This window comes from Accipiter gentilis, chromosome 3 (assembly GCF_929443795.1).
Source record: "Accipiter gentilis chromosome 3, bAccGen1.1, whole genome shotgun sequence".
Classification (NCBI taxonomy): domain Eukaryota; kingdom Metazoa; phylum Chordata; class Aves; order Accipitriformes; family Accipitridae; genus Astur; species Astur gentilis.
Window position 1 is genome coordinate 36,814,208 of NC_064882.1, and position 27,981 is coordinate 36,842,188.

A 27,981-nucleotide genomic window follows, 5' to 3' on the forward strand; every position below is an offset into this window, starting at 1 on the left:
CACTGAGCAAGCTACCTAAGAAAAACATAGTCTACTAAAGTTAATCTGATCAAGCTGGAAGAAATTAGTGACCCTGGTTGGATGCCAGGTGCCCACCAAAGCCGTTCTATCACTCCCCCTCCTCAGCTGGACAGGGGAGAGAAAAATATAACAAAAAGCTTGCAGGTCGAGATAAGGACAGGAGAGATCATTCACCAATTACCGTCACGGGCAAAACAGACTCAATTTGGGAAAATTAACTCAATTTATTACAAATCAACCAGAACAAGGTAATGAGAAATAAAACAAAATCTCAGAACACCTTCCCACCACCCCTTCCTTCTTCCCGGGCACAACTTTACTCCCGGATTTCACCACCAAGCCCCCCCAGCGGCACAGGGGGACAGGGATGGGGTTTATGGTCATCACACGTTATTTTCTGCCGCTTCACCTCCTCAGGACGAGGGCTCATCACACTCTTCCCCTGCTCCAGCGTGGGGTCCCTCCCACAGGAGACAGTCCTCCACGAACTTCTCCAACATGGGTCCTTCCCACGGGCTGCAGTTCTTCACGAACTGCTCCAGCGTGGGTCCCTTCCACGGTGTGCAGTCCTTCAGGCACAGACTGCTCCCGCGCGGGTCCCCCACAGGGTCAGAAGTCCTGCCAGAAAACCTGCTCCAGTGTGGACTCCTCTCTCCACAGGTCCTGCCAGGAGCCTGCTCCAGCGTGGGCTTCCCACGGGGTCACAGCCTCCTTCAGGAACCTACCTGCTCCGGCGTGGGGTCCTCCCCGGGCTGCAGGTGGAGATCTGCTCCCCCGTGGAGCTCCCTGGGCTGCAGGGGGACAGCCTGCCTCACCAGGGTCTTCACCACGGGCTGCAGGGGAATCTTCGCTCCGGCGCCTGGAGCATCTCCTCCCCTCCTTCTGCACTGACCTGGGGGGCTGCGGGGTTGTTTCTCTTACATGTTCTCACTCCTCACTCTGGCAGCTGTTTCTCCCTGTCCCAACTGGTTTTTTTCCTTCTTAAAATGTTATCACAGAGGTGTTACCACTATCACTGATTGGCTCGGCCCTGGCCGGCGGCGGGTCCGTCTCAGAGCCGGCTGATATGGGCTCGCTCTCTCTCGAACACAGGGGAAGCTTCCAGCAGCTTCTTACAGAAGCCACCCCTGTAACACACACACACACCCCCGCTACCAAAACCTTGCCACACAAAACCAATACAATGAGTATCAATTTCATATTCAAAGCATGATATCCAACTCTGTGAAAAGACCGATGAGGTCCTCAGGGTATGAAAAATGATAGGATGCAATTGAATTATCTCAGCAATACAGTTTCCTACATAAGAACTAGAAAAAGGAAGGACACAGTAAGGACTAACACATTAAGTAAGCAGAGAACTAGGAGCAATTCCTTAATGCAATCCAATCCTTACATTTGTAATAATTTTAGCTACAACTCATTGGGGCTGTGCAAAATGAGACATCTTCTAGAAGTGCTTCTCTGTGCTGATTAACCAACTTGCTTACACAAGCCAGTGAGACATTAGGTGCCAAAAGCATCTCTAAATTAGCCACCATGACTTGCAGAAACCCTTAATTTGACCCAGATTGCAGACTCAGTCATTCTAACAACATTTTTCATACTGCCAATCACAAATCAGTCCCATCTCTTTAAGCTATTCTACTAGTAATACTTTCCTGTATCACTAAGCATTAGAAATGCTACCACTATCTCAATTTTAGTCTCTGTTCTAACACTGAGCTGAAACAGAGTTGAAAAGTCTGGTCTGAATTTCAGTCTGGAAGATGGGAATGACACGCACTTATGCCCCAAGCCATAGAGCTTGATGACCCCCATCATGTCACAGTTTCACTGTCTGACACCACGCTGACAACTCGAGGCAGACAGGCTTTAACACCACCCATTGTATCACTGATTTCGTAACGACAATGCTTTTAGACAGCTTTATATTTCCAAAGGACTAGGAGGAAGACTAACAAGGCATCTTTTCCAATGGCTGTTGTAATCGCCAAAGGAATGAGATTTCAGTTCTTCAGACATGAGCTTTATACAAATGCAGAGATCAGGTAAAACTTCAGCCTTCCCTTGTTTGCTAGGGTGGGAGACATCTCACCGAACTCCAGGCATCCAGAAATTAGGAAAGTAGTTGAAGTAGGTTCCCACCGTCATAAAAGAGAGAGAAGCTTCCCACCATGAAGTCTACCACTACCACCACCACAGAATGGCTGGACACAGAACGTCCTCTGGAAGCGCCTCCTTTCCACTCCGTGTTAGACTAGCTCAGGCCAAGACACCTAACGTTGACAGATCTGAAGTCAGAGGAAAGAAATCCAAACCTAAGTGCATAACTGCTCCCTGGTTTCTGTGCTTGTTTAAAATTCTTGTTGGGATTGTGAGTTTCATTATTTTCTATTCAAACCATGTCTGAATCTCCTGGATCTCACTGTCACTTAGCCGCCAGCTATCCTGATCCTCCGCATTAAAGCTTCTTGTGACTCCGGTGTGGGAGCCCTCTAAACGTGTGAAAATATTATCCTTCATTGGGAAAAGAAAAACATAGCTTTCCACCACCCCCACCCCCCTCCAATTGTGTATAATCATTTTAATTGTGTAGAATTGTGTATAATCATTTTAAACAAATATAATGGGTTTTGGAAGTTAGATTTTCTAAAAATTTGGGGAGGCTAGTAACACTTCAGTATCAAGTATCAATCCCTTACTTCAGCAATGCACTGTACCATTGTCTTCATTTTTGTGCTACTTCCCCCTTCAAGTATTTCTACATAATTATGAACTTATAATTGTGAATTATCCCAATTATTGGCTATTTAGTCTTTTTTCTAGCCTCTTTCTTTGATTTTCCTCTGCAGACATGAATCCATTAACAGTCTTTCATATTTTGGATGCTCATACTATGAGAGTGTATACTAATATCAACATGAAAAATATTAGCTGTATTGAAGTCAACTGAAATACTTCTATGTATAGAGTCAAAGACCTTCATAGATATTTATCGTGATGTCTTTGGCAGGTGACACTGCAAACTTTTTGGAGGAAGGATCATAATTACTTTATGTCTACAGGATGCCAGCTTTTGTTTGCTGAAATGCTACTGCCAATAGCAATGCAAGTTTAATCAGAAGAGTGTTAGTAATTTCCAAACAAAATCACTTAGCGAGAACATTGTGTATGAAACAATGTGCTAATATATTTTATTCAAGCAAAGCTATTATATATAAGGGTTTAAGCACTGCTCTTGGGCAAGAATTAACAATATGTGGCATTGTATAATAAAAATGAAACATCTTTTATCTCTAAGCTTTAAAATTAGGCAATGGAAGAAAAAAGTCTCTTTCTGAACAAGTATTCCCACAGTGTTACAAACTCTTATTTCCGGATGGTGATTATGCAAGTTCAGGATATAACCAAACAGTAAATATACACGCAAACCGTGTCTTTAATGCAGACTCATATAAAAACTTTACAGCTTAAATGAAAAAGAAAGAAAGAAAGCTGCCTCTTTTAGAGGAAGGTTTGTAAAACAATAGAAAACCTCTGCATATAAACACCTGGGAACTGCTGGCAAACACAGGTACTGTCCTGAGGAGAGCGAAGGACCAGGGGAAAGGCAAACCCCACCAATTACTAATCCCAATGGGAAGGGAAGAGAAGAGCAAGAGGTTCTCTGGAGTGGAGAAACAGCTGAAAGGGGTGTTTCTGAATCAGGAGATTGCCTCCTGCTCTTTGGGCCTGCTATTCGCAACAAAAATGGCCTACCTTCATGTTCTTTTTTCTTAAGAAAGTATAATTTTGCAAGGAATACCTGCATTTATTGTCAGTTCTTCCTCTTAACCAAAATAATAAAAAGTGCCCAAAATGCTAGCTAACCATTTGCGAAAAAAGGAGCGATACTGTGTCATTGTATGATTACTAACTATTATCTAAAAATCTAAGATTTTTTGATAAAATATTCTTTGGTCAAGATGGTGTCATGGAGGTTTTCTGTACAGATAGTAATATTATTATCTTGATTAATAAATACACCACTAATACAGTGCCATTCAGTATGGCACTTGACAAAGCAGCAGAATCCCTGCACCGCTAGTTCAAGAACATTTTCTGCTGTGCTTTATAATTTGCTTCTTTTAAGCCTCCATTTAACTTTCTTTCTAACTGCAGGTCAAGTCCATCATCTAATTCACGTCATCAGACCAATTACTGACAGTCTGCTAGCATGGTTATACCTATATAGATGTAATCAACAATTATTTACAAATTGATTAAGCCAATTCCAATTCTGAGCTCCACTTAGCAGCAGAGAAGGGTAAAGAAAAATTGCTGTACATCGTCTCTTTGTCCTCCAGATAGGCAGCCTATGTGCCGATGCTGTAGGATTGTAAGAGCAGTCCCCAGGGATCCTCCAGCAGACTGCCAGATTTTCCACTTCTATATTTGGTCTGTTAACAATTATCAGAAACTGGGAAAAGGCAGAAAATAAACTAATTATAATCAATCTGAAAGCTACTCAGACAGAGTTTTTCATTCATTCTGTAAGTTCCCTTTTCAACCAGTGAGATTACGTTTGTACAAAGGTGGAATTATAACAATCACTTTAAAGTGTATTCTTCTACTCACACAGTAAGATTTAATTATTTTACTTAAAGCACTGCTCAAAAACCTTTCAAACACACTTAGACCTACTCAAAGGCTTTAACGCTTGTATGCTAATCCTAAACTCTGGTATGTATCAATCCATTTATTAGTTGTACGATGAGGTATGGACATAACTAGAAAATGTAATAAAATAAATTTTGCTTTTTTAAACTTCAAATTGCTCTGATCTTTAAAAAAGATTTCCTTCAATATCTTCTACAATCATTTTAGAGACAGTTGTATACTAATGAGATTCTACCTCTCCTAACTAGGAATTCACTATATATTTTACATTCAGTCTACAAGAAAATAACGGTCCCAAAATTCAACTTTAAATCAAGACACTATCTTAAAACTGGCCTAGTTGTAATAATGACCTTAAACTAAAAATGAGAAGCTGGCTACTCTGCTATGCAGAAAACCTACAGAATATTGGAAATGTATTGTCTTTATTCTCAGGTCAGCTGTACAAGAGATTAGATCTTTTAATTATCTGTCACAGAATGGGAAATAGAAGCCTTGAATCCATTCAGCTGTTCAGTATATGACCTGGAGAATTAAATCTGACCCCTTACAAAGTACATCTAAGCATCATGCACACCCTGAGACATAGCTGTGATTTTGAAACAGTCCTGTAACTATGGTATATCATAATGCTACAGAATAACCGAGTTTCCATTGAAAATGTAGGTGTGTCTGTATTTTTTGGAAGTGCTGCATGAGAGTCCCAGAAGCATTGCTTGTCTGTCCTGCTCTAGCTTCAAACGTAATTTTAATCATGCCAAAGTCAAATTTAGCACTCCCACACGCTATATTTAGAACCACAGAATAATTTAGGTTGGAAGGCACCTCTGGAGGTCATCCAGTCCAGCCTTCTGCTCAGCACAGATGCCACCAGATCAGGTTGCTCAGGAACTTGTCCCATCCCGACCTGAAAAACCCCAAGGATGGAAGGCCACCACTTCCCTGGACAACCTGCTCCAAGGCTTTACCACCTTCTTGGGAGTTTTGTTTCCCCTTCTGTCTAATCAGAACTTGCCGTGTCGCAAGCTGTTGACTCTTGTCCTTTGAGACTCTTGCACCGTGTTGACTCTTGCACCTCTGAGAAGAGTCTGGGTCCATCTTCTCTACAGCCCCCAGGAGGGACAAGATGACAGTGATTTTCTCCCTCAGTCTCCTGAAGAAGCCTGGCTCCTGCAGCCCCTTCTCGTACACCCAACCGCTGACCATCCAGGCAGCCAGCCTGTCCATGGACCTGCTCCACTTCATCCCAGTGGCAGGACCCTGGCATGATGGCAAAACAGACCTTCTGTCTGAAATCCCTCTCTCACACAAACATCATCACAAGCGAGGGAAGACACACGCTTTGGAGCAGGGTGATTAAAATTAGCCTTCCAAACTCGTATTTAGCATCTATCGAAAAGTGAACTGGCATTCAGTGCTGCTGAACACCTTTAACTTGCAGCATCTTTGCCCAACTGGGTTTTTTTACAAGGCCACCTTCCATCGTAGTATCATACTACGTACCATAAGTAATCAAGCAAAACTTTTCTCTCCGGATCTGCCACAGGGAACTTGGGATGTCCTGGGGGGTCAACATTTCTGATCCGAACATGTACCTTTAGACCATTCGATTCTAACAGAATAGAAGCTAATTTTAGGCACACTCATCTATAAATGGCTAAATGAATGACTTTTTTTTTTCCCCAGATATAAATGTCAGAATAAATTTCTTGTCCCATAGTGCTATCAATCACAACAAATATGTCTATTTCCATTTACACTGCCTGCCTTCAGATCTGCAGTAGCGTGGCCCAAGGACTGACCCTGAGAATTCAGGAGGAATTTCATTATAATCTACAAACCAAATATTAGACATACAATGACCTTGGTGATCCCACCACCAAAAGGTCACAGTGAAACGCAGAAGCCAAGCTGTCTTTTTAAATCTATGCATACACCAAACATACAAAAAAAGCAACCTGATTTATGATGTCACACATTTGAAGTGGCAATTTGCAAAGCTGGGATTTTGTTAGGATTCCCACCTAACCACATAACCTATAGGTCACAGGCATTACTGCACAGGTATCCAGTTTCCAGTCTCTACACCCTGCACAGGTTCCTTGCAATTTAAGGAACAGGCAATGTGATTAACATTGCTAATATGGCTGCATTTTGAATTTTAGCTGACTCTTCGACATGGGTGTTCCGGGAGTTTTGACTGCAATGTAAGAAGTACTATGAAGTCTCACCATTTTATCACAGCCTTTAAATACTTGATGTTTTAAATTAAGTACCATCACTGGGAGATAAGTGATTATGCAGCAATCTGTTCTTTATTTTTTTATTATTTTAATGTGGTTCTAGCTGTCATAGTTGCAAAAAAAGGTTAAAGGTTTTTAACATTTTTGAAAGTCTCCTCATCCCTTTCCTGTGTGAACAACATAAACAAAATCCAAACGGTAAAAAAAGAGGCTCCAAATTGTATTGTGGTTTATAAATACAGATGCTACTGTTTGTGATTTCTCCCTTAATTGTCTTGTGTGTGTACATGGCCTAATTGATAGATCTCAGGGATATGCATAAGGTTTTTGCTTCTGCTTGTATACTATCTAGTAAACTAATGATACAACAGTAATTTAAAAAAAAAATTGTAAGATTGAAAGTCCTAGAGATGTACTACAATATCTTACTTTGGAGCAAGAAAACCAATCACACAAATTTTGTCATGAAGTTGCCTTCCCAGCGTGTTGGGAGGAGCGGCTGAAGCAAGCAGGGCAGTCCCACTCACCGGTGTAGCCCCAGTGACAGGGAAAAACATTAGAGGAAAAAAAGAAAAAAATACTCCCACAGCAAGGGATATTCCTCTTGGAAACACCGGAAACAGCCCCCTCATTCCACTCACCAATTTTACTGCTGTGGTGGGGGAAATAGGATGGCAGCGACAATGCCCACAGCTGATCATCTCCTACCAAACCAAGGCAGGGGCCAAAAGCATCTCCCCAATGGGACTGGTATCAAGGGACCCAAAACTGGCCCCCAGCCATCCACCACTTGGAGCAAATCCTGAGCTGCTGGGTCCATCTGCGTATCTTTTGCCATAATGCTTAATTTTCCAGCCCATAGGCAACTTGACAGAGCAGATGTCACTGAAATGACTTAACGCATTAAGCAGCTATTTGTTTAATTCTAATGTGGAAAATGTGTCACACTCCAAATAGTTTAGTATGTTAATGTACCACTGCAGCAACCTACAGCAGTCTTTTACAATTTTATTCGAGGACTATTTGCTTTTTGATTTTGTTTTAAATCTTAATTAAAACCTGTTTTCTTGCTTCCTACCTACATTTTTTAAGTGTATTCTTAACTTCACCTTTAGTTTCCTCAAGCTGAATAAACAGAACTACTATCTCAAATAAACATTTAATGTCCTAGCATATTTTATGTACAGTTCGTTTGTATTAAATGACATAAAACAGATGCCAACTTCCAGAATAATGTATTCCGTTAATAATTTGCAGCACAATAGCTTATAGATGAGGGGGCTCTGGGGATTCAACTTTAAGGAATAACATTTTAGTATTTATGTCTGCACGAGAAAGCTGCCTAAAGCTGTATCTGGAATTGGTCTCTGAGTAATATTATCAATAAAAATGTCTGAAATCTAAAATATTCTTATTTGAATCAAACTTTTTCAAAAAAAGATTCTTCTTAGGTAAGGGGCAGCCTTTAATAGCTGCTGCATGAAGTTTTATTTCTTATATTAGTACACAGTTCCTTATGCTTCAATGGGACTATGCATGACAAAGAGCGTACGTAGTCTTGAATTTGAAAATTACTCATCTCAAAAACATTTAAGCAATCAATTTTAGAATAACTTCTAAAACATTATGATGAGCACTACAAATGAGGAATTCCAAGCCGTAAACATGAATAATGTCAATTTCAAACTAAAGGCACAATACAATACCTACTAAATTTAACTCTTTTGTGGATTTGCATCAGATGTTACCGAGCCTTATTAGCTTGCCAAACTATAAGCCTGTATTAGTAAAATTAATCCTCTTGCATTTAGCTGCACTCCTTTGATAAGTCAGGATCCCTAGCATTAGCACTTCTGGTTTCTTGAGACTCTCTGGGCACGCATAAGACAAATTTAACTTGCCAGCGCCTTACCCTGACGCTCCGCCACGGCGCATTTTGACAGGCATTCCCTATGGGGGCCGTAGGCTTCAGGGCTGGCTGCCGTTTCATCAGGGGCTTCACGTCGACAGCTCTGAAAGTAACCCTCATGAATTTCTTAAAATAAACTATAAATTTGAACAAGTTTTGGAGCACGCTTTTCAAAATACAGCTTCTGAAATATACGTTTCTGTGGTATGAAGCCCCGTTAAAGCCCGTTATCGTGCAATATTGAGGATTTCCTGCAAAGAAATACCCGTCTGCGTTTCGCTTTACACACCAGGCCCATTCAACTCGATGGTGGTCAAACGCCCACTCCTCACCCACAAGACCGCAACGACCCACGTGCACCACAGGTGTAGGCACAACCCGCTGTGAGCCACCTCCGGAACGAAGGCCAAACGTTGGAAAAAAGGCTTCAAACACCACAAAAGCTGAAATGAGTTTGTTCAGCGATGCAGTTTTTCATCACCAGCCTGTGCTGGTGCTTGCGCTGGTCCCCAGTGGACACCCCCTGGTGTCTCCTCCACGTCTCGCTTGGACGGTTCTTGTTATGCAGATGCTCCTTCCCCCAGTACTAAATTAAACCAGTGGTTTCTGGAGCGATGAAATGATCAGAACCTGATGACAAACACAAGAAGATAGGAACTTGATGCTGCCACACAGAGAGCACTGGGGAACAACAAGTGTGGTGCACTTCAGTCAGATTCTTCTTAAGATGAACTTGGGGTTTCTGATGTCTTTTGAACAGAAGCGCTGTGTGTGGCTTGGAGTAGGTCCACTTTATCTAGACAAATGTACCCAGAAAACAAGCCTGACTCAGTACAAGGCCTCAGGACTGAAATCATCTTCACACCAATAACTGCGCTTTCAGGTCACCAGGGGACACAAAAGTTGACACGCATTATCGATCTGATCTGGAATGGATCATAAATATTTTCCAAATTACCTATTGTATTCATGTATTGTGACTGATGAAAGCTGCAGAAATTGAAAAATTGGAACGTTGCCTCTGGCCCCAGCTTCTCTACCCAGTTGGGAAAGGGAGATGGGCGAGCAGAGAGAAAAGCAGGGGCTTTTCCACTTTTCTGCCCTTATCTATAAGATTGGCCTTTGGGGAAATATTAACTTAAGCCTGCCTCTAGAGGAAAGAGCTGCATGTTATCTCTTTGCCACCTTACGTCACCTTTAAAGAGCTTTAAGCAACTGGCAAGTGACAGTGGCAGCTGCTGGCAGGGGTCTGCTGGGACAGGCGTCACTGTGGGCTGCACAGATTCCTTGGTGGGGCTGCACGCTTGCAGCTCGGGTGCCGGTGCGTGCAGCCTTTTCCTACCATGTAAAAATAAATTTAAAAACCCCCCACTTTCCAGGGATAGGTTCTTGTGGGATTATTTTTTTTTTCGTAAGTACTTTACATGTGCAGTCTTATCTGATGGGTGACATCAGTTGCAATCTTGATTTCTTTTTGGAATGAAATCTCCTCATGGATATGATCCAGAGAGAAACAAAAAGTAAAGGGGGGGGGGGGGGGATAATATTTAGGCTGCCTGGGGCATGGAGCTAACAGCAGGAAACTGGCTTTGTTGCAGTTGGTTTGGTTTTTATAAGCCCAACTCTTCCCTCCTTCCTTCCTTCCTTGAGCCATTGGACATGCTGCGGACCAGATATTATTTTTCAAAACTCAGGAGAAGATGGCAAACAAATTAAGCTTTCGTATTCCTTCTTACTTCTGTAGACAAATGTCAGCCACTCATGCCAATGCCAAAAATAACCCCAAATGTATTAAGCCTGATAATGCGAAGTCAGAGCGACCTAATGGATGCAACATTTAATTCAGACTTCAGTATTTCAGATTCTTTTCCTCTTGACTAATCCTACCAAACACAAGTCACAAATCTCTTCTCAGTTCTCCAGTGTGTACAAGCAAATTCCCTTCTCTTGTGAGAGCTTTGCAGTCGATTGACCAAAACTACTATTAAAAAGCTAAATATATTTATAAAAATATGCAGCACCAACAGTATCATAATGAAATTCTACCAAAAAGAAATTGGAGAACATAAATTTAAAGGGTGATACATCCTACCAAAAAAGGAAGGAGTGCCTGCAAATATGGCAGAATTTTCCTAAAGAGAGGTTGTCTTTCAGTTTGGGAGTAAAAACAGTACAGCCATTTATATAGTACACAAAGTACCAAAAAAAGTCTAACTAAATTGATAAAAAGAGACTTTAACACTGACAGCAAGATGCAATGGTCGTCTCAGAAGCAGCAGAAGAGACTGCAGCCTAGAGACAAACGAGTGAAACACACAGGGTGACTTGTTTACGGGTCAGTACCACAGCTCTCCTGAACGCGTAGCTCTTACTGTCCATCCAACGCCCTCCCTCCCTACTGCCCAAGTGCTGTACAGACCTGTCAAGCTGAAATGCCAAACAGCCTGTGACGAATATCGGTGCTTTGGTAACTGTTAGTTCTTCGTAGCACCACAATATCAATGCAGTGGAAATACTCTCCGTATCATAATTTTTTTCCATAGCATAATTACCATAATTTCCCTAGAAAATTCATAGCGGCTACCTGTTAAACTTCAGTCCTTTGCCTTCCAGCACAAGCGTTATCACGTACCTCCCAGATCCACAGTACGGAGCCACAGGGCAGGCTAAGAGTAGGAAGCTTGCTTTAACACACCAAGGTTTGCTACGTACCCGCTGCTAAGGTCTCTGTAAGCAAAACTGGATGCGCAACTCCTTAAAATACATTCACAGGTTCACTTAGGGAGAAGAGGTTTAACTAGAGAAAATGGAAAATTATTTTTTTATTTAAAAAAATATAAACCAGTACAGCATTTTCTAAGCAAGCAGAGTGATTAGTACAGAAGTGGACAATCAGGAGAAACAATGGGTTCATTACCCTTCATCGTCTTGAGGGAAGACAGCTCTGCTTTTGCCAAAAACTCAGTACTGGGATACGTGAGAAAAAACAACCAGTTACACAGAGTACTAGTAGAAGATGAGACAGTTTAGCAACTGAAATCGTTTAAGCAAAGCACTAGAATTAAAGATGAATTTCAGAACTGAAATCGGTGAGCTTTTTGATGTCCACAGTGCAAACAGCTATACTGAAAGCATCCATCACCCTATTAAATACCCCATTACTGACCTTAGGAAACACATGTATGAGAACAAAATTACCAGGATTGAAGCTGGGACTGCCTCGAATGTATAGCATTTCTATATATTTCCAAAAATATTAAGTATCTTTGCATTTAGAAGGGCTCTAAGAAGCTGCCTTTTTCTAACTCATAACAGGATGGGTAAATCAAGCAAGTATCCAACCAACGTTATGGCAGTTTCTGACAGCTTTAGATTAACAGCCAGGCTTCTTCTGCCAACTTAAATTTGCAGCTTGTGCTGTTTGCTGCCTTCTAAAATAGGCATGACTATGGCAACACTTCTAGATCTATGTAGACCTTATGTGCTTCAGAGACAAGATGCAGAAAACCCAGCCGAGCATTTCTTCAGAGCTGGCAGAATCACCCTAACGTCAGTCTCATATTCTTTGCAGGACACGGACTGTGTTGTTCCCATGGAAAATCAGCCTTGACCTTGGAAAAACCTTAGGCATATCACAAGCTAAAATTATAGATCTATGGAAAGAAATGTGAAATGGGTGTCTATCGCTTCAGTAGTTCTCCTGAAAATGTAGCATATCACTTCAGTCCAGAAACATTATTTAACCCCAAAGTTTAGAAATAATGGGAGTTAAGGATCCTCAGCACAACCCAGGTTTCAGTCTTAGGTCAAATCCAATTAATAAAATAGACACAATCAAAGCTACAGCAATGTAACTGGACAGCTCTATTAAGATATTAGGCTCTATTAATATATGAATAGAAGTTTGTTGTTAGGCTGGCTTCCTGCAGACAATGAAAATTTAGGCCATGCTACCAAAAACGACCTAAAATTCAGCATTCGAGATGATGAATCACTTAGTATCGTCTTGAAAAACATTCAAGACCCAAGACAGACACAATTAGCCACTGTTACCATTACTTCCCAGGTCAGGACGAGGGGCACAGCCGGACCCAGGCTACTGGGCCAAACAGACATTTAATCTGAGCTGGTACAGACAGTGATGATCTTAAATAATGACAATAAACGTGGCATACAGCAAACTGAAGCAGAAATGCTTACTACTAAAGGTCTTATGGTTCGTAAGGACAGAAGCCTTAAAGAAGACGCTAGTGAAGCTCTGGTTGTTCTCACAGCCAACAACCCATTAAGACGGTCTCTGACGTGCTTGTTATCTTAGTTTTGTACCATGCAAAGCCGTGGCTATTAGAATAAGGATGTTAAAATGTTCACATCTAATTCTGTACTAAGGCACATAAATAAATGCTCTGGTTTCAGAGTGACGAAACACTCTGCAGTTCACAGCGATTTCACCCATGGGTGAGGGATGTGTAGCACTTCTCCAAGTCCCAGCAACGATGAAGCAGCCAGATGTTCACACCAAACTCTCCATCCAGTTGAGGAGGGGCTCTACAGCTGCACATACATAACCCATGGGAGAGGTCTGCATATTTAGGCAACTGTTCAACAGATCTGTGGTACATAAACCCTGTTTCTCCACAGGGCCTGGTGCAGGAGAGCTCACGAATGTTCATACATGAAGCTGACACCAGTTTTTCTCCAATTTTCCAAGGCAGGCATGAGCCATCAACACATGGCCAGGAAGACTGGTTGGTAAATGGCCATGCAAATCATTTGAGATTAATCCGCCTGTAGATCTCTGTAGCAGCTCAATGGGAGCTCTGCAGTCACGCTTAAGGACGGCTTCAGATACCCCCAGAAAATTTTGGACCAGATGCCCAGAGGTCCAGCTCACAGCAGGGCAACCTTCAAAGTCAGGTCAGGTTGCTCAGGCATTTGCCAATCAAATTTTGAAAATCTCCGAGGCCGGAGACTTCACAGCGTCTCTGGGCACCCTACTCCAGGGTTCAGGCACTCTCATTGCGATTTTTCTTCTCCTTCCAACCAGCGGCAATTTCCCTTGGTACACCTCCTGACTGTTGCCTCTTGCCCTTCTTCCATACACCGGTGAGAGGCGCTTGGCTCCATCTTCCCTCTACGCACCCATGAGGGCACTGAAGACCACAGTTCCATTCCCCTTGGCCTTGTCTTCTCCAGGCGGAACAAAAGCAGACCACCTCTCCTTGCACGCCACGCGCTCTCGGGATGCGCGCAGCAGCTCCCTCATCGCACCGCTGCAGGAACCCCGGCTGGATGTGGGGCTGGGCTCTGTTGACCAAGCGGGTGGGAACGCTCTACCTGTGTGTAGTACGCTATTAGTCACAGAGAGGTTCAAGATTGCACGCAAACCAGTATTGCTCTCTTATCGCCAGTATTTACCGACCGCCTGTGCGCGGGCACGCTTCTGTCGCTGCTCCAAAGCCGGGGGCAGAGCGCGGGTTTTATTTAGCCTGAGCAGGGCAGGGGCAGCCGAGCACACCGAGGCTCAGGCCGCCAGCAGAAACCCTGGAATTGGCACTCTCTGAGCCTGACTTCCAGCCAGGTTCCCAGATAGCAGAACGGAGAGCATATGTGCGAGTCACAGGGGTGAGGTGTTGGAGGCACTGCCAGACACTCGCTGCAACGCACGGTGCAGACAGACGCAGTCCCAGCTGTTCCCGATTGCCTTGTATCCCCGGTATGGGATCGGGCTGCAACCTCTTTTCCATTCCCGTCTTCGTCAAGGGTAAGAGCGGCAACGCGGCCCGTTTCTATGGTTTCCTTTGGTCTCTGTGCCCTAGACAATTAATTATATATGCAACCTTAAAGATCAGATCCTCTGGATCTGTGCTGCATCTACACTTGTAACCGAGTGATTGTTTCAATGCTGCTGGTATTGCAAAGCCAAAAGAAACACCGGAGCAAGGCGAACCCTACAAGACTCTGTAAATCCAAACTTGAGGGCTGAACTCTATCAAAAATCCTCACCGGTCTGTTACGAGGTAAAGAGCAGAAATACCTGTTTGACTGGCAGATCCCAGCTAAGTCTGCAATACCGAGAACATCAACAGGAAAAGAGAGGTAGAGAATTTGTAAACAGAGCAAAGCAAACGAAACTAACTGAGATGAAAATAAAGATGAAACTGTAAAAATATTTTTCATGACTTCTAGAGCATTCACATCCTTTTAAACAGCAATATTTGCAGCAATCTGAGATTTATAAATGTACCTCAATAAACTCTTCACAGCGGTAAAAATAAGTCAAGAAAAACTGAAGTGGTCTGTGATCAAGAACTCTCCAAACTAATCACTGCATATAAGGCTGCCTATTCATTTAGTCCCACTTAGCATCGCTCGGCGGCAAAGATCCCAGTATATATTTACACATCAAGTAGTAAACTGCCTTATGTATTACTTCTGAAATTCCCTGCAGTCCATGAATCCTCAACTCACATACCTGTGAGGGGAAGGAGGTATATGACCTATTTTCTCAAGTGACAAAAGCTCTTGCATGACAGGTTCTGTGGCTTCTTTGCATGATATGTATCAAACTTTTAACTCCTTCTACTTCACCAAGGATTTCAACATATGAACAGTGTCACAGGGATTCGAATTTACTTTGTCATCCTCTGAAACAGACTTGAAGGAACACAACTCCTGTATGCTCAGCATTTATACTACATCCAGTCATTTCACTCTACGGGTGAAGAATTTAATTTTTTTTCCCCCTGAAGCTCAAAAGAGCTTGGCAAGAAGGAAGAGGAAGAACGGGGACAATCACATTGCATCCCCTTCTGAAGTATCAGAGTGTGCCCCACACTACAAATGAAATGATAGAAGAGATACTTGAAAACTTCCAAGGAACTGGATGCTGTATTTGTAAGCAGCTACTACAGAGTAACAACCGAGATACCACACTTGTTCCTCATATCCACCCTGAGGAGCAATTGTGGTCTGCTACTGTTGTACAATGACAGTATTACTCAAATCTAAAAATAACAGTTTCTAAATAGCAAAAAAAAAAAAATCCATATTACAAGAACATTAAAGTCTTTTTAAAATATCACTAGTGATATCTTACAATTCAGGAATGTTTATTTTTCACGGCCAAGTGCATTTAGACTTTGCTTTCCTTCAACTACAGGTCAAACAGCTTGTCCTGTAGGATCAGGAGAATCTCCAAAATAGAGTTATTGATCAGTTTGACTAATGCCAGTAGAAGAATGATTTGCTTTTACAGAGAAAGGGGCGAATAAGGGTTCCTAAGGCAGACAGAAATATTCACTGAATGGAGTTTATATTCCTCTCACATTCCTCTTCTGAAATGGAAAAATAAATAACCGTGCTTTGTGCAAAACAATACTCCATCTACATTTCAGAGCACGAACATCAACTAATAAGCTGTGAAAAAAACATTCCAACATTTCAGACGGTAACAGTTAAGGACCTTGACACACTGCTAATGGATCTTGACACAGGGAATAATCTAAATTCAGAAATATTTGCCTTAAGGTTATATTTAAGGATGCAGACAGCGAGCCAGCAAATTGTCCAAAAATCCCAAAGGCCCATCCGCTGCCCTGCATTTGACGCCGGGCTTGTGCAGAGACACAGCTCTGCCGGCTGTGCCCCCCCTCATCCGGGCGCTTACCGAGCTCTGCTTCAAAAAGCCCCAAGCAGCGCAGCCCGCTTCCACACAAATACGTTTTAATTCATTATTGTGAGTGCTGGGTGCTTGGTTTGAGAACCCAAGGTCCGAAGGTGAGTTAACGGCCCCAGTAATCCTCTAGCAGGACCAGAAAATGCAGCGGTGAGCTTGAAGTCAACAATAGTCAGGAGAGATGCGTTTCCACTGCTAAAAGCCCAAATTTCTGTAGTGTAGAGGGAGAATGATTTGCCAAACTGGGCAGAACTAAAATCAGGGTTTCCTCACTTCTCCTTGAATGTTAGCCAGTCCGCTGCATAGAAGAAGGGAAGAGAGGGAAAACGTTCCCTCAGCAGCCATGCTTTAATTAATTTTTCAATTTTCTTCACATTTCTTAGCCCTCTACGTTTTGGGCATTAAGTACATAAGTTATTAATGTCCTGAGAAGCAAAAGTGAAAGTATACTGTCTTTAACGTCACACTGAAAGGGCAGTAAGATGCGTACCGATACCAGCCATGGAGAATGCTCATTACTGTACAGATGCTGCACTGCAAACAGGCACATCGGTAAGAAATAGATCTTGCTCACAAAGCCAAACGCCTGGGATTTTTAAAGCCCAACTAGCCACCTTTCCAGAGATCTGCTGCAGCGCTGGGGCAGCACGTGAAGGCCCATGGCAGCCAGGAGTTACCAGCTGATGTACCATCACCTGATAACCTCTTCGGACCCACTTCATCCTCTCGTAGCTGTGCTGTGCGTTCTTACAATCCAAGAGCGTGATGCCATTTAACAGATGCCATACACTGAGCTGAAATCCTTTTCTAAAGAGCTGTAAAGAAGAATCTTCAACCGAAATCCTTAAAGAATCCTAAGATATAGCTTCCTATTTTTTATAATCTAAGAAGTCATAGATACTCTACGCAACTCAAATTCAGAGGAAGAAAATACCATCAGGAAATAAGTGTCATTGCTTATTTTTTCAGAGAAACATGGCTACAATGGCAACGAAATGAAGTAGTTCTGTTTAATTACAAAACTTGGAGGATTGCGTGTTATAATCCGCACACATTCATTAGTTGGAGAACTCCAAAGCAAGTTGACTTCTTGCTGCTCCAATCTAGTAATTCAATGCTCTCTTCTACTAGTGTTCAAAATGAAGGGCTGAAAGTAAAGCACTGTATCGATCTATAAAATATACCACAGTCTGAAACAGTCGTACTATTGTCTCTAGAGAGGATTCCTGTCGGCCTATTTGCATGTGAACTTTGAAAAGGAATTAAGCATGTCCCAAGGAGAGCAGGACCCTGCATGACCAACCTGCGTAACCTCTTTTGTAACCAGAATCACCATGTTCCTGCTCCATTTGGGCAGTGACACTCCATTAGCTGTTCTCTGATCCACGCAATCTAATTTTCCCTCCAATATAATAGTTTAAAGATTAAATAGCTGTGTGAATTTGTGTCATGACATTTAATTTAATCTAATCTAAGATAATTCACCTAGTATGTAATTAGCTCTGCGATTCCTTTTTGTGCACTTAAATAATAGACACCATGTTACCCTATTTCTGGGAATTGATGGGAACCTAATTTTCGCAATCTCAAATTTTTAACTTACTCTGTTCTTCTTGCTATGATTTCAAGATGGCAAAGAACTGAGATATTAGACTGATAACGATATTATAAACTCTTAAAAGTACATTTAGAGCCCTAAAAGCACAGCCATGCCATGTTAATCTCCTAAGTATAAAAAGCAGTGACTGGGCTCTTCCTTAGAAATAATTTCAGCCAAGACCAACGGTAAATAATATGGAAGGCAGCTGAGAAAAATCACGTGTGGAAATATCTAATTACAACGTATGTAATAATGCATGAGCTGTGTTTTACTACGCCACACGATCATATGCTTTCTAGATTTAAAATTATAGCATGAGTCTGCAGTCCATTAATGGAGAATGGTGGCTCCAAGTATGTATTACTGAGCCACTTGCAATCATATTACCTGTGCCTGTACTTACCATGAAGTAAATCAAGTTTACCAAATATAAACATTTCTATGTCTAACACCAAATCTTATGGTTAAAATGGCAAGGCAGGATCGATCACAGGGTTACCCGAAACCCTCTCGATAACAGATAGCTAATGATGTGTTGCATCGGCACAAGAGGGGACGCAGACTGAGCAAAGGTTTCTGGAGTAACAAGCACAGATCCACAGTTTACTCCATCTCGAGAGTAACAGGAGGAGCGGGGATTTCTCCTGAATTACCAAACAGTGCAGCAATTCCTTGAACCTTACGCGGGGCTGATTTTAATACCACATCGCACCCTTATTTTCTTTGCAGAACCAGAAACATCTTTCTGTTACAGTAAACACCAAACTTTGAATTATAGCCTTTGCATAGTAATTTTGGTGGAAATCTTTCGGAAACTGATTTTAGTCAAACCGTGGCATTAAATTTGCTGTACAATACTTGCCCCATTATGTTAATGGAAAATTTCCATTGATTTTGCAGAGTAGATGTGGGCTTCTCACGTTTACCAAGAAAATTGATTGTAAGTTGTTTACATAGTCCACGTAGACACGCACAATCAAAATCTGGAAACATCAAAGCTAAACCTATACTTAAAACCAGTACTCCTAAAACTGCCAGTTAAACTTTCAAATGAGAGCTAAGAACTCTCAGGGGTTTTTTCCACCCTCTTTTTTCCCAGGATGTTATTTTTATCTTGGCACCGTTCATTTTTGCTATTTCATTTACACCGTGTTTGGTGCAATTACCGAGATAGAATTGTGTTAAGTCTCCTCTGCACTTGACTGTTACGCATTAACTTTTCTACCGGGTTTATAACTTTACAATCTATTCAATTGGTGTTTTAAGCATTATAGAGATACAACTTTGGACTTTAATATTCCCTCTACCAGCCCCAGTTCTACCACTACAGAATTTAAATGTTTCACAGTATTCCATGTTCTTCAGTTCAAAATTACAGGCGAGTAACCGAGGATAGGATTCTGTGCTGGAGTTTAATCATCTCCAGAGCAGATGTCACCATCTGCGTTAACCATCTCGATTCCCTTTAGAGACGGAGAACAGACTCGGGATTTCTAGCGCACGATTCAATTCACCCCGGACCTCTGCCCTCACCTGCGCTCCTGGACACCTGCCTTGGCCTGGACACTTCCCCAGAGAGGACCAGCACCGCCGGCAGTGCGTGTTTCATCCACAGACCACGCGGGAACACGGATGATCGGCACGCACGGAAACGTCCACGCCTTCAACAGACACGAGGAAATGCCAAACCGGGTTTTTAGCCGAAGCCTCTGGCAGGTGCCTGACCTCAGGTCACACACTGTTCTATCAGGGAGTTCGTTCTCCTCTTTGTTTGCACCAGGCTCTCATTTGGCTCGCTGTGAGGATGTGGCATGATTAAGCATGTTGACATACAGAGTCACCACGTAATTGTAGCTATTCATCGTCTCCCTGTTGTCGTGGCAGAGGGTATATTTAGCAACTACAGTTACCCTCAGAAATGAAATACACAATCAACTCTCAAAGCCTCCCCCTTCCCCCTAGGCACAACCCTGTATTTGCCTTAAAGACTGTAATATTTTGTGACGAGCTGCGCTCTGAAGTAACCACCCCCCGCTGCCACACCACGCAGACGAAGGCTGAATCGCCGGAAAACACAATTCCAAGCCAGTTCTCCAATTCTGCATGTACCGCAGGATAAATTACTTTTGTATTGCCCTGGGCAACCGGACCCCTCCGGCAGGCAATCCTCGCCAGGGCTCCGCGAGTCCTCCCCGATTCCCACCTTCCCCATCCCCACGCTAGCTCTCCCAGCAGAACAGGCCGAGCTTTTAACCTAAATATCGCCGTCTGAGGAGCCGCGTGCTCCCACCCCCCGGGGATGCCGGGCGGGGAGGGGGGGGGGGGCAGCAGCCCGCCAGCCGCCCTCACCCGCACCTCGGCTGCGGGGCCGGGGCGAGACGACCCCCACCACCCCGGTCCGTGCCGATCCGTGGGGTACCGGCGGCGGGGGGGGGGGGGGGGGGGAGGGGGGGGCGGTACACGGACCCGGGGCGTCTCCCGCGGCGGCCGGCCGAGCCCGTCCCCGCCGGGGCTGCGGCCGACGCCCGGGGCGGGGGCGGCACCGCCGTACCCCCACCCCCCCCCCCCCCCGGGGGCGCAGGGTCCCGGGCAGCAGCCGCAGCTCCTCCCGCCCCGCCAGCGCCCGCGGCTGCGGCAGCTCCCCTCCGCGATACACACACGCGTTATTTTCTGCGGGTTTGGGGGTTTTTTTGGTGGTTGGTGGTTTTTGGTTTTTTTTTTTTACGTTCCTAATTTTCAGCCGGCTCCCTCTGCCCGCACCCCGGCGAGCGGCCGCACCGCGACGCGACGCGACGGACCCCCCCGGGGCAGCCACAACCCCCCCCCCCCCCCCCGCTCCCCGTTCCCCCTTTCCAAAATACAAAGGAGGGTGCTCGGCTCCCCGCCGCCCTCCCCTACCTGTGCCGGTGCTCATGGCGCGCAGGAGGGGCCGGCGCTTCGCCCGCCGCCGCCGCCACCACCGCCGCTCCCCGCCGCCGCTCCCCGCCGCCCGTCACCGCGCCCCCGCGGGCGGCACCATCCCCGCCCGCCGCCGCCGCCGCCGCGCAGCCCGCAGCGGGGCAGGCGGCGCCGCGCTCCGCCCCGTCCCCAGTCCCCGTCCCCGGCAGGTGCCGCGCTCCCACAGCCCCGGCTCGGCGGCGGTGCGGCGGGCACCTTGGGAAGTGTAGGCAGCTCCCCGCCGCCCCGCGCCGCCGCCCCGCGGACTACATCCCCCTCCGTGCCTTGCTGCGGCCGGGGGAGGGGAGGGGGGGGGGGTGGGGGGGAAGGCTCCGGCCCCGCCGCTTCTGCGGGCAGAGCTGCTGCAGCCCCCCCCCCCCCCCCCCCCCTCCCCGGCCGCCCTCCGCTAGCAGAAACTTCCCCGCCGTTTCGGCCAGAGCCCTTGTTCTCACCCTTGGCTCTCCATCCAGCCCCCCCACCCCCCGCCGTGCTCTTGGGGGGGAGGTCTGCATTTTCCTGCCCTACTGGTGCTCGGTTTCTGGGATGCCCGAGCAAAGCAAATGGGTGCACAGGTGCTTTAGCGTGTCCCCCCCCCCAAGCGCCCAGGGAATGACGATGAGGGCGGTTGCATTGTTCCTCGGCTGAGCCGAGACTCCCGGCCGCGCTGCGCCGCACAGATGTTTGGCAGCGGGTCCAGCTGTTGAGGAGGGGCAGGCAGCGCTGTCGGGAGCAGGTGAGCCCTCACTGGTGCTTCGTATTTGAAAGTACAAGGACACGCCGTGTGTTGTTAAAGCCAGCTTGTGCAGTATTTCGTCAATCTGAGAACCCGCTATCGTCGTGGAAGAAATAATGTTTTAAGAAAACCCCAAGCATCCGTCTTACCAAACCCAGAAGGAGCCGGCGGTAGTTACATAAGCGTGCTGTGTTGCACAGCTCCTCTGATGCCGACTTCAGGCTGGGTTCTGGGCAGCTGGGAGCTCCAGTAACGGCAGGAGCAAACAGGGGTGTGAAGACAAGACTTGCATTTGTATCAGCGTGCTTACTGACCTCTTTTCCACCAGCGGTTATCTAAAAGTGAAAACTTAGCTAACAGTTGCAACCGTAAAAACCTGCACAACTTTCCCACCCTACACCCGTAACTGAAGTGAGATGAGCTCTGTAGCAGCGCCTACGTGTCATGATTTGATAGGGAATTGTGATCCTCGGCTCTGCGTTAAGTACAGCAGCACGGTTGGGCTCCCGTGTCGTTCGACTGATACGAGTTGAGAGCCCCTGGAGATAATCACTGCCATTGGGAAGAAAGTGGACCCACAGTCAGAGCAGCCATACGGGACCAGACAATCCAGTCCAGTTCCCCGCTTCTGACAGTCACCAGCAGTGGATATCTGCTGAGGGGACTTCCTGAGCCAGATTGTGTGTTCTTTGTGTTGAAGAACCTTCCATGGATTTTCTTCCATTATTCTTGTCCGGTTGTTGTTTGAACCCACGCACACTTCAAGCAACTACAGCATCCTGTGCAAGGGATTTCATGGCTGAACTACGTGCGATGCAAAGAAACACCTGCTTTTGTTTTGAACCTGCTATTTGCTGTCTTTCTTTCATGCCCGCTCATTCTTGTAGTAGAAGAGATAGCAAACGTATCATTCGTATTCAATTTCTCTGTGTCACTAATGAATTTATACAGCTCCATCAGATTCCACTCTTCACTCCTACTCTACTTAGTCATTCCTTAAAACTGTCGACTTGTAACTTCAGTACCACGCTGCTATCTGTCTCTTTCTGTCATTTGTTTTGGAGATGCATCGTTGATTGTTTAACACCACGTTTTGCTAAGCAGTTTTATTACCTGTTTTCCATCCTGCAATTTTCTACCACCCATTTTCCATTGAAAGCTCTCCTGAGCTGCCCGTCTGTACTGAAGCGTGCCAGCTGAGTTGCAGCTGGCCTTGCAGAACTTCACTGAGATGCAGATGATGCATGAATGTCCATGTATATATGTATGTTATGTATCGCACTAGTAGAAACGCGTAGAGCATCTCAGTTGTGGCTATGCAGCAGCATCCATCTTGTCTGTTCTGCATTCATGCCAATGAGATCTGGCCTCCAGCATCAGTCCAATTTGTATTTTTAATCGTGAACTATCTTTGTGTATAATAACCATCATGAGTTCAAGGCAATCTTTGAATGATGCTAGTATGCCTGTGGCTATGCAGAAGTGTTGCTTTCAAAGCTAAATGAGACATAACTTGTTTTATTGAAGGTGGTGGGTGTGCAATCCATATTGGATGTAATGAAGAGGAAACTGCCTTGGGCTTTAAGGCTGCAAAAAGATAGTTTGACCCTACTGCTGGGCAGCAGTGCAGAAGGAGGCTGCACACTAAAGCCTTTGCTTATTCATTGCAGTGAGAACCCCAGGGCCACACAGGATTTTGTAAGTTCTCTCTACCAGTCGTAGAAACAACTGAAAGGCCCAGGTTACTACACAAACACTCGGAGTGCCTACATGGTGCCAGACTTTAGGGAACGCTGTGAGAAACAGGTCATGGACTTCAAAATTCTCCTCGTTTAGGAGAACGCCATCTGCCACAAGCTTAATTAGGAGACCCCATGACCCAACAGAAAAGTCATGTTCTGCCACTGGTAAGACTCCATTACTCCAACCAATGAACCAGGGAGTAATCACCACTTTCAAGGCCTCCTGTCTAAAATGGGATCTTCTCCAAGCTTATCCAAGAGACAACAGGTAAGGATAACCCCTGCCTGAATGACTTTTGGAGGTAGTTTAATATCATCGATGGCATAGATGACACTAGCATTACTTGGGAAGAGGTCACATTTCAGTCTATGAGTGGTCTATGGCAAAAATTGCTGCCAGAGTTTATTCTGCATTCTGCTGGATTTGATGCTATCCTTGCTCTCCAGAAAGACAGCGTCTCTATTGCTAAGGAAGTTGCCTTTGAAAGGGTTGATTGCAAAAGTGTGGTGGAATTGTTGGCTTCACAGGTAAAGTGAAACCATCCATAAAGAGTTGGCAAGAAGGTTTACACTCAACGACTTAAACCGAGCATCCAGTCTCGCAGGTGGAACAGCTGAGATCTGTCAGGACAACGATCCGTCCTGAGAATGGGCAGACACACCCATCGGGGCACTGCAGGATTCAGTCTCCTGTTACCAATCCAAATCTCAGGCTAGTAGGCAGTCCTCTCTTGATTTTCATTTTTAAAAGCAATCAGCTTCTCCAGCCACTGAAAAGAAGGCTGAAAAGTCAGCCTCTAAACTGTCAGCACTTTGCACCCCTTCCGTCATTACCAGAAACTGAATTGGCACTTGGCAGTCCTGATGATCCTGCTTCTTCCTCCACATCCTCAATGCCATCCTGAATTCTTTTAAGAGCATCATTGGGTTTTGGGTGAGCTTAGAAAACCCTATGCGAGGCAAAAAAGTTTACTCTTTAGTACACAAATGTTTTCTAATATTTCTCCACTAATGTTACTTGGATAGTGTTATGGAAAACTTATATTGCATTTTACTGTCCCTGTGTATTTAAACTGTATGTGTTTCTTAAGTACATTCACATATCTTGCTCTATTACGTTAGCTGTATTGGAAAAAAAAAAATCTTCACTAACTATTGAATACCTAACCATCCCAGTTATCAGAAATGCATCCTTATGAAGTAAGGGAATATATCTTCATGTACCTTTCCTTGACAAGTAAGGGAATATAGCTTCATGTAAAGGAAAAAAGAGTGAGCACTTTAAATGTAAACGAAAACAGAACAATCAATATAGTGTATATTCGTTAATAGATATTAGCATTACACTTGACTGTGTGCTTCTGTATGTTCAGTATACTGCAGATTTATGAACTGACAAAAAATACATTCTTGCAGAAGCTGGTGTAGCTCAAGCAGCCATAAATTTGTTTTTTTTTTTTTTTTTTTTTTTCCCCTGTGTATTTAAATGAAGTTAACCACATCAAAAAGTATTTCCCTTTCCCCCTTTATTACTTTCAAAATTCAGGGAATCCAACTGGAGTAATTTTCAATTAATAATACTGGTATTTTAAAATTCAGTTGCACAGCAAAGTTCTCATACAATATTTTTATTTAGTGCTTTTCTTGAAAAAGTTCAGCTGAAGCAAGCAAAAAGGATTGTTTCTAATATTTCTGAACTTTCCAACAATGGCTAGGCCATGGGTTTCCAGCACAATAAATTTATTACTTTTGATTGTTTGTCTGCAAAGCTTTTTAGGTCATTGCCAATTGAGTATGGAAGGGGTCACGTTAAAAAAGTGTCTCAGTGACAGAGGCTCCAGCAAGAGGGAGAGGAATTAGTACTTCTGAAGTGGGAATGAAGCAGAACCTTTGTCTCTTCAGCAAAAAAAAATACTTGTGAAAAAACCATCATCCACCCAGTTGCCAGAAGTGATTTACATGCTAATCCAGAATATAGACCACAAATTCAAGTAGCTGTTTAACTTGATGAAGTTGGCCCTTGGCTTTATGTTCAAAGCTGACATAGTATCACAAGACATTCAGGTCAAATAGCAACTTGGACTGAAACTTAAAAGAACAATTAGTCAGTTTATGCCAGCTATACTCTTCTAAAAATTCTTCTAAAAATTTCCTGAATGGATATCTCATGGAAAAAAAAAAATCAGAAAAAACTCACATAAATTAGATACCCTTTTGTAAATCCTACTGTGCATCTCTGTATTTCATGCTTTTAAATTCTATTAGGTAGTCCTGAAAACTGAGCTTAAGCTCCTAAGAAACTTTGGTATTTCTTTACTTTTTTAACCTGAAACCTAATTCCAAGCTGCTGTGTTTTGACAACTGTTATGTCTTCTGGAAGACAAAAAGTAATCTTACAATTTATAGTAATTTATTTTGAAGTTCTTATGCTTTAAATGACAAATTAACCCTCAAATGTGTTCTATAAATTTCCAGAAATGTGTCATCTTCCTCTTCAAAAATAGCAATTATTTTGTATCACAGAAGACTAATAACCTGGCATGACATGCTGTCATGACCCCGCTTTTGCTTTTTACTGATTCTCTTTTGTGTGAAGAAACCTTCCTAAACAGCTGTGTTAAAAACATTTGTACTTTTTTTTTTTTTTTTTTTTTTTTTTTTTTTTTTTTGAGTCATATGTCTCTCAGGAATTCAGGACTCAGCTACTTTGGCTGGGTTACAGTCCTGTAACTAGACCCAAACTAGTCTAATTTCATGTCTAATCCCAAATCTAAGTTATGACTTTTTTGAAATTAAAGCTACTATATCAGGGAATTACTGCTTCTGGGACAGTTGACAAAATAAGCCATGCTTGTGTTTGTAACTTGTTTGTGCCTGTGACAGTAGTTACCTCTCTACCACCTTACTGTGTTTGTTGTATTGATGCAACATTGATAGTAAATAAAATATAAGTCAGATCTAAAGTTTCAGAAGAATAACAGGCTGGGATCTTAAAATGAGATTCTGGGTATGGAAATAAGTTGCCAACTATTCACTGAGCCAGAAGTACACATGTTTATAAATAATGAATTAGCGTGAAGCAGCTGTAATGAAATAATAACGTAGCACTATATTGAGATGTCTGCATCGCACTATGAAGATGTCTGTAGCAACTTTTATGCAAAGCTCCTCTCACACCATGGGCAGAATATAAATATTGCATCAGCAGTTATAACTTAGACATCAATTACCCATTACAAACCTAAATGCCTTATGATCAGTAGGTCAAATAAAACTCCCAGGCAAACTTTGAAAACAGAAAGAATGAAATAACATCAAAGGGAACAATGGCTGAGCATGAAAGAAATCTTTGTTACAGTGAGACAATCAAGGACTGTTCTCTCATGTCAGCAGTCAGCTTTTGGAAAGTTGGTCAGAACAAATAAATTTTAATATCGCAGGCTGCTGCCTATGACAGGAAGTCTAGCAGGTAATGATTAGCATCAATATATAATTTATACACAAGAATGACAAGCACCCAGGTTACAGCAATGAAATGTGCAGAAATACAAATGCAAAGGCTGGTTTGGGGAAGAGCCAAGACAAAGCATGAATAATATGAAAGTCACTACACTTGCAAAAACACTGGCAAAAATTTAATTTTAATTTGAGAATGGCAGATGAAGCTTGCAAGGATTCAGTGCAATGTTACGCGGCCTGTGCAACCAGCGATATCAGTACTCCTAACTGGAAACATGTAAATAATGTTGTGCTTTCTCTAGTAAACAAGCGAGAAGTGTAATACTGTCCCTTTTGTGCCTGTTGCAGAGAGGTTAATGCTTATTAAGCATATTGTGATCTCTTGCAAATGTGACTCCCTGGAAAACTACTCTTTATGTGAAGCTGCAGCTTCTCACTTGAAGCAGAAGATAGTACAATCCTTTGGCCCCGAGTCAATTTAACTCTGTTTTGCAGTACAGGCTGATGTATGCCGATTTCCTGTTGCTTACCCTACATTGCATCTCTAACACTGTTCTTATGTAAAAAAAAAAAAAAAGTAAAATACAGCATCATGCTAGCAGAGTTTAGACTCTTCCTGGGTGATAAAATTCTCACGTAGCACCATCTGTAAGTGAGGCTTTGCCTGGTAAGATACATGACAGTTTACAGAAGCTTTTGGAACACCCTGCCAGGGAACATACCTGGGCTCGCAGACATCAGTCCCTAGAAAAATGCAGCTGTGACCGAAAACTTCTGCATATGTCCTCAGCTGCATCAAAGCTGCCTTGTACTATCAGTATTGCTTTCCAGGCTTAAAGATAAAAGGTGAAGATCCCAGTCAGTATGTAATGTCCTGGGCCAAGCCTACTTAAAAGGTAACTTAAAGTTTTTAGGTGATGTTTGTGGGTAACATATGCACAGATGTCAACTAGAAAATAAGGAGAAATGGAAACATAATGTTTTTCTTCCAAACATG

General features: G+C 43.6%; 1 protein-coding gene across 1 annotated transcript in view; it reads right to left on the bottom strand.

The window, feature by feature from the left end:
• Positions 1-21,038, bottom strand: part of ABLIM2 (actin binding LIM protein family member 2) — a 144,027-nt gene extending 122,989 nt beyond the window's left edge. Inside the window, exon 1 of the mRNA XM_049797926.1 lies at positions 21,012-21,038. Coding sequence (XP_049653883.1) covers positions 21,012-21,027 — 16 coding nt within the window. The 5' untranslated portion in view covers positions 21,028-21,038. The remainder of the gene's footprint in view (positions 1-21,011) is intronic.
• Positions 21,039-27,981: the final 6,943 nt, after the last annotated feature.